Source organism: Fukomys damarensis, unplaced genomic scaffold (genome assembly GCF_012274545.1).
Source record: "Fukomys damarensis isolate Sample0158 unplaced genomic scaffold, DMR_v1.0_HiC HiC_scaffold_19, whole genome shotgun sequence".
Classification (NCBI taxonomy): Eukaryota; Metazoa; Chordata; class Mammalia; order Rodentia; family Bathyergidae; genus Fukomys; species Fukomys damarensis.
The window spans coordinates 61,876,244-61,883,672 of record NW_022900931.1 but is presented as its reverse complement, the minus strand read 5'-3'; the positions used below and the strand labels follow the sequence as shown (position 1 = coordinate 61,883,672).

The 7,429-nt window shown below is 53.7% G+C and overlaps 2 protein-coding genes across 2 annotated transcripts in view; both read right to left on the bottom strand.

The window, feature by feature from the left end:
• Positions 1-5,912, bottom strand: part of Bcam (basal cell adhesion molecule (Lutheran blood group)) — a 14,642-nt gene extending 8,730 nt beyond the window's left edge. The window contains exon 1 of the mRNA XM_019207356.2: positions 5,888-5,912. Within this exon, the coding sequence (XP_019062901.1) occupies positions 5,888-5,912 (25 nt within the window). The remainder of the gene's footprint in view (positions 1-5,887) is intronic.
• Positions 4,788-7,429, bottom strand: part of Cblc (Cbl proto-oncogene C) — a gene marked incomplete at its 5' end in the record, with an annotated part of 15,526 nt that continues 12,884 nt past the window's right edge. The window contains 3 exons of the mRNA XM_033765843.1: positions 4,788-5,798; positions 5,888-5,961; positions 6,063-6,178. Of these exons, the coding sequence (XP_033621734.1) occupies positions 5,952-5,961; positions 6,063-6,178 (126 nt within the window). The remainder of the gene's footprint in view (positions 5,799-5,887; positions 5,962-6,062; positions 6,179-7,429) is intronic.

Below are 7,429 nucleotides of genomic sequence, written 5' to 3'. Positions count from 1 at the left end.
CCGATGGCCTCCATCTGCCCGCCAGTTCCGCCTGGGAGAGTGCGCGGGGTGCCCTCGCCCGCTCCCCGAGGCCCGCCTTCTCTTCCCCCATCCCGGGAATCCTAGGAATGTCACCCCCTCCTCCAGCCTCCTCGCCCCTGCGTCCCCACTCCACCTTGGGGGGAGGGGAGGAGGAGGAGGCTGGCCGGGGCAGGTGAGTGGAGGGGACCTTTCAGCCACTGGTTGAAAGGAAAGGGTCACCGATCAGGCTGCTCAAACCTCACCGCGAGCCAGGTCGGACTGGGACCAAATCCCCGGATTGCCTGGGGGCAGGGGGCTGGCCCTGACTCCCTGGGAGAAGCCAGCCCAGACGCTGGTCAGAATGGGGGGAAGGGGTCCCCGGGTCCTGCTGGGAGAGATTCCTCAGCTCTTCAGTCAGTTTGGGGGTCCCTGGTAAGAGGATCCAGAGCCTGGCTTTGCCAGTAGGCCCAAAGGGAAGGCTTAGATTACAGGCTGGTGCCACTACTGGCCAGACTGGCCAAGTTACTTTAGCCACTGGTCATGCAGGAGAGCAATTGTTCAGCTCAGAAAGGTGACCTGTGAGTATTCAGGGCAGTAACCCTCCTGCCGGAAGCCCTCCCTTGTTCCCCAGCCCCTTGTCCCCACCTGGGCTCTGCACACCCTGGGCAGTCCGTGCCTGAGGATGGGCCTGTCCCCCACCCCACACACGAGGAGCCCCTGCAAGGGTCAGGGCACCACCCAGACCCAGAGCAGGGGCTCAGTGAAGACTTGTAAGGGGCAAACAAGGGTCCCCATGCAAATTCCATCGGGGCGGGGGGGGGGACAGCACCACAGGACACAGCACAACCCCGGGGGACAAGATCACCCTAGCTGCTCTGTCCCTGGCTTGTGCATCTGCTGGTGTGCACTCCTGTGCCTGCTGTCCACGTCCACCCAGCCAAGGTGCGGGGCGCAGGGGACGACCATAGGGATGTGCAGGAGAGAGAAGAGCCGAAAGTCCCAGCTCGACCGGCACAGACTTGCAGAAACTTGTATTGCAGCAGTAATAGGGGACTTGCCCTCCCTGGTCCCCTACAATTTAGTTTCATAAAACAGCTAGAGGGATCCTGTTAAAATGAGTTAGCTCATACCGCTGTTCTGCTCCAAGTCCTTCTATGACTCCTTGCTCATTCAGAGTAAAAGCTGAAGTTCTCTCCATTGCTCACAAGGTCCTGGTTCTGGCCCTTGTTATCTCCCTGACCCCATCTACCCCCACTTTCCCTTGCTAGCTTTGGTCAACTCCACTGCAGTTCTGCTAACATGCCAAGCAGGTTCCAGCCTCAGGACCTTTGCACGTGCTGTTCCCTCCACCAAGACAGTCTCTGCAGAGCTTCCTCCCTCACCTGCTTCTAATCTCTCTTCTTTTCACCTCATTAAATGGCTTTCCTGAGCCATCCTATCTCCATAGCAACTGTGCTTTCCCTGCAGCTCCTACTTCCCTTCTCTTACTATATTTTTCCTTCAGAATATTTATTGTTGCCAAATCAATTATTATTTTTTTATTTTACTTACTTTCTTTTTTGGTACTAGGGATTGAACTCAGGACCTCATGCTTGTAAGGCAGGTATGGTGCCACTGAACTAAATCCCCAGCCCTACTTACTTTTTATTATTATTGTTTTTATTATTATTATTATTTAAAATTTTTATACCGGGGATCAAACTCGGGACATTGTGCTTGTGAGGCAGGTGGCAGAACCACTGAACTAAATTCCCCAGCCCTTTTCTGGGTTTTGTTGAGACAAGATCTCACTGGATAGTCCAGAATGACCTTAAACACTTACTCCTCCTGCCTCAGTTTCCCAAGTGCTGGGATGAGAGCACCACAGTGATTTTGTTTAATTTTTAAATTGTTTGTCTTGCATAGGATCTAAGCTCAGCTGGGGATTTAGCTCAGTGGTTCTGCCGCCTGCCTCACAAGTGCAAGGACTCATTTAATCCCCCAAACCAAAACCAAAACCAGAACAAACAAAAAACCAAGCCCAAAGAGAACAGGGACTTTCTGGTTCCCTACTGTATCTCCAGTGCCCAGGACAGTGCTTGGCATGTGAAAAGAAAATATTTATGCACTGGATTAAATAATTTTCTAATTCCATCCTTGCCCTCCCATGTGATACACATACAGGCAGGTGTCACTTAACAACAGGGACTTTCTGTTGTAAGACCTAAAGTCTCACTTCCACTCCACGGAGCGTGGACAGCCGAAAGGCCTCCACGAGGCTGGGCCCTAACACCCAGGGAGGCTCCGGGAACACGACAGAGAACCAAGAAACCCAGGAAGGAACACACCAGCCTAGATGGTAAAGAGACCTTTATTAGTCTGGCCAGACGGCACTCCCGGAGCCAGGTGGCTCAGAGAGGCAACTGCTCAGGGGCTGAGGTACTTTTTATAAGGTTTTTCTAAACAAAGAGTCAGGGAATTCACAGAACAAGACTGCAAACACATTGCTTATCTTATGCAGGAAATGTTCTAGGGTCACCTTTTGTCAAACCATTTGCCCCTGGGCAGGCTGTTCACCAAGGTAGCAATTAGCATGTGAAGAAGCACAGTCTGGCTGGCCGATTAGCATGGAGTCACTTTAGCCTATTCAAGTCTTACACTGTGAAAGGTGTTGTTAGGTGATGTTGTCATCGTGGATCACAGAGGGCATTGGCACAAACTAAGATCGGCACAGGGTCACCAGCTATGATCACACAGGTCCCCGAAACTGACTAGGTCTGCTGGAGCAGAACCTTGTCCCTCGGTCCCCCACAAGGATGCGCAGTCCCTTGTATAAAATGGCTCAGTATTGTGTACAATCTATTCAATCCTCCTGTATACTTTATTATTCGTGAGAGGGGCTGGGTTCGAGTCAGACCCTCAAGCATGCTAAACTAAACGTGCTCCTTGCCAGGGAGCTACACCCCACCCCTCTCGTGAACGTAAAATCATCTCTAGATGATCATGATTAATACCCTGCCAACACTATGGAAATAGTCTTTACACTGTATTGTTCAGGGAAAAATGCCGAGGGAAAGAAGTCTGCGCATGTTCAGTTCAGATACAATTATTTTTTTCTGCATATCTTTGGTCTGAGATTGGTTGAGTAATATGGGGGACTGCCTGCCTTTTAGTGAATAAGGCTTACCTTTTCTCTACCTTCCTCCCACTAGTTTTCATGCAGTGCCTGACAGTTAACTTTAAAATGACTCCACGACCCAGTTACTTGGGAGACTGAGGGAGGAGAATTACAAGTTCAAGGCTCCTGAAGGCAACTTAGTGAGATGCTTTCTCAAGACAAAAACAAAAAGGGCTGGGACTGTAGCTCAGGGGAAGAGCAGTTGCCTCACATGTACGAGTCCCTGGGTTTGACCCCCAGTATAGCAAAAAAAAACAAAAACAAAAACAAAAACCACACACAAAACAAACTAGTTCACAGCTTGTGGAATACGGGGATCGGGACAGGTTTCAGAGGGGAATGGGGAATTACTCATGGTTCCCGGCGTGGTCTGGAAAGTGGAAGCTCTGACATTTTGTGTGTTGTGCATTTTTGTTTGTTTTTTTTGTAGTTGAGACTGACCTGGAACTCACTATGTAGCCCAGGCTGGTCTCGAACTTGCAGCGATCCTCCTGCCTCAGCCTCCCAAGTGCTGGGATTACAGGCGTGCGCCACCATGCGCAGCTGTTGTGCATTTTTGATTGAACAACGAGAGTCAGTAGTGCAGGGAGAGTCTGGGAGAAATGCTTGGGTTCGAGCGTCAGCACAGAGCAGAGGGTGACTGCAGAGTGTGGAAAGGGGCGGACTGTACCAGACGTTGTAAGGCCAAGTTGCCTAACAGCTGTACTCTCCCTACCTTTGGAGCCGTCTTTACTGTCTGAGAGCCTGATACCCTCTGCAGAAGCCAGAGGCAGCTGTTTGCTCGCTTGCCTCTGTGGGAGCTGAGGTGACTCAGCTTGGCAAACTCTTCCCCATTCTCGGGCCAGCAGCAGGAGAAGCAGGGCTCTGGCGAATCTCTTCTGGGTCTGCAGCTGCGGCAGATCCCAAAGATGGCCCCCTCCGCGTGCCTGTCCATGGTCAGAGCCTCGCATATGTCCCACCGTGCCGCATAGTTGTGTGGCTTGCATGTAACTGAATGATGCAGGAGTGACAGCACCGTGTGACCCCCAAGATGAGGAAGTAAAAGCCACACGGCTTCTGCCTGGGTCACTGAAATGAGCTATAGCTTGGCATCTGCAGGAATTGGCTTCAAGACCCTTAGGACAAAAGTTCACAGATGTTCAAGTCAATTAAGTAAAATGATGTATTCACACAGAGTTTATGTGCATCCGTATATATATGTGTACACACACACACACATATATGTATTTTTTGGTAGCACTGGGTAGTACATCTAAATCCTCCTGCCTCAGCCTCCTGAGTAGCTGAGATTACGGATGTATATACCACTGTACCTGATCTTCCTGTAAAATTTAAATAATCGCCTAAGACTTACAATACCTAATACAATGCAAATGCTAGGTAAAGGGTCATTGTATGGAATTGTTTAGGGAATTATGCCATGAAAAAAGCCTATATGGTACATATGAAAGTATTTAAAAAGTATTATTGGCTAGGTGTGGTGATACATGCCTATAATCCCAGCACTGGGGAAGCTGAGGCAGGAGGATCTCCATGAGTTAACGGCTGCTAGCCTGGATTATTACATAATGAGTTCAAGGCCAGACTGTACTGCATGGAAAGACCCTGTCTAAAAAAAAAAAAAAAAAATTATCACTGGGCGTGATGGCGCATGCTATAATCCCAGCACTCGCCGAGGCTGGGGCAGGAAGAGTGCCTCAAATTCAAGAAAGCCTGAATTACACTGCAAGATCCTGTTTCAAAAACAAATATCAATTCACAGTAGATTGGATCCACAAGGGCAGGACCAGGGGTACGGAGACCATCCGGCCCTCAGCATCCCTGCTCCAAGTGCCACTCATTTGTGCCTTCTGATTGCACCTTAAGCCAGAGTCACTCATTTCAGGGTCACCCCAGATCCTGGCCCCAGCAACCATGAGCAATAAACGCAGCCAGCTCTGTCCTCCACTGCGAAGTCATGGAGCGACGTGTTGAGCGTGGCTGAGGAGAAAAGCAGCCGCATCCTGCTTCCGGGACAGCTGAGGCGGTGATGTGAGCTGGGGCCCCGGCGTGGCCTCCTGGGGCCGTTCTGCGGAGTGACTGGCCGGTGACTGCTGATGGCCAGTGTGGTCCCGCCTGGGTTCCAATCCCCGCTCTCCGGGTCACTCTGGGATTCTGAGCGACCCATCCATACCTTGTCAGTAAAGTCCCTTTCTGTCCCTGAGGCGGCTTCCGTGGCTTGGAGAGAAATAAATCCCTGACACAGACTTTTGAGCCTCCTCCCCGTGCCTCATGTCACCTTTCCCGTCTCAGCCCAGCCACTGACGCTCCCGGAAGCCCTCCCTGACTTCAGGCCAGTCAGGGGCACCCTCTGCACCCCTGCAAGCCCGCCATGATGGGGTGGGGCTGGACTCCCAGGACTGGAGAAGCCCGGGCGCCTCTATGCCATGTGGGGGGCAGAGTGGGCGTGGGGCTGGGGCTCCCGGGTGATCCTGTGGTCCCCAGGCTCGGGGTCCACCCTTTCTCAGCGACAAGCTGCCCCCTGGCGGCTGCTGCCCTTTTCCTTCACACACGAGAGGTCCAGTCAGGCTTGGCACTTTTATTTCTGCTTCACAAACCCCCTCCAGCCCGAGGGTCCCTGCAGCGGACACATCTGGGCGCCCTGCATGCAGAAGAGAGGCTCCTTAGGGAGGGGACGGCGCCAGGCAGGGAGGGAGCTGGAGAGGTGCAGGCTGGGTGGGGTGGACTCACCTGGTTTCAAGGCCTGGGGAGCCATCGGGGCCCCACCGGGGCAGCTGGAGGGGTGTGCTTTCCTTTAGGAGTTTCTGCAACGGAGGAATTGGGGATGGGTTTCCTGGGGCCTGATGTTTCCCCTCCACCCCTTTTAGACCTGGGGGTCCAGGCGGGCCTCACTGTCTCCACTTACTCTGTGGCCCCTTCCGCGGCCTGGGCCCTGGGGGTGGCATTCCACACGGCTGAGGCCACAGTCCTCACTCTGGGCAAGGGAAAGGGGGGCCGGAGCCGGGGGAGGGCCAGAGGTGCCTGGAGAGGAGGAGATCAGATCAGAAATGCCCCAGACTCAGCGATGCAGGCTCTCCTCCCAGCTCAGGCTGGCTTCCCCTTGCTCCTCTGCCTCCAGTCTGATGAGGCCCTGCTGTCCTGTTTAGCTCAGTGTCCCGTCCGTCCACCTGTCCGCCCATCCACCCCACCGTCATTTCCTGCCATCCAGTGCTTCGGGCACCGACTGTTCTAGGCTCTGAGGACACAGCCGGGACTGAAGCGGAAAGATGTCCCCTCGCCCATGGAGCTGGGATCTACTGAGCCAGGATCCTGCTGGGTCATCAGCTTACTATCAAGCTCAGGTTTCAGGGCATCCTGGTCCTCCTGAGTGCGGGGATGGGCTGCCTCTGGGAGGCAGGGATCACGGCTTGAGGCAAAGGGCGGAAGCGGGCAGGGCTCTGGCTCCTTGGAAAGAGTAGGGCAGCAGGGACTTGGGAGCTGAGGGGTGGGGCGAGGGGAAGCAGTGGGAACTTCCGAGGAGGAAAGGGGAGGAGAGAGGGGATGTGACTCAGGCCGCAGAGCCCCGATCTCCCAGGCTCTGTCAGGGCGCGCGGTGGGGCTTGGGCCACACCTGTCCGCCATTCTTCACACAGAGCCAGGGGATCAGAGAGGCCCCCGGGGACCACCGGGCGGCAGTGTCGCCCAGGGAGGTGGGTTTCTCAGAAGGAGAACGGCTGTGGGTGGGGAGCATTCTGAGCGACAGTCACAGCCACGGTGACACTGGCCAGGACAGTCTGGAGCCGGACAGCTGCAGGGGGCAGGGACAGGCCTCTCGCCCATGGGCCCACTATCCAGACAGGGGAACCGAGGCAGCAGAGTGGGGCGCTGGGCCCTGACTCCTGCAAGATGTGCAGCTCCTGAGGCTGAGTATCGCTCGGCGTTGGATGGGAGCCTAACGGTACTGGCCTAGTGGGGTTTTCACGACAATGGGATGGCAAGGCTGGGTAATAAAGTGAGGCCTTATCTAAAAAAAACAAAACAAGCCGGGCATGGTGATACACGCTTGTAATCCCAGCACTTTGGGAGGCTGAGGCAGGAGGGTGGCAAGCTGGTACCCAGCCTGGCTAACTTAGGGAGACCTTGTCTCAAAATAAAAAATAAAAAGGGCTAGAGATGGAATCAGTTGAAAGGCCCAGTGCTCATTTCAATGCCCAAGTCTGGGGGGAAAAAAAAAAAAAAAAAAAAAAAAAAAAAAAAAAAGAGGGCAAGGAATTGGGTCGAGGGTCTCCCCCC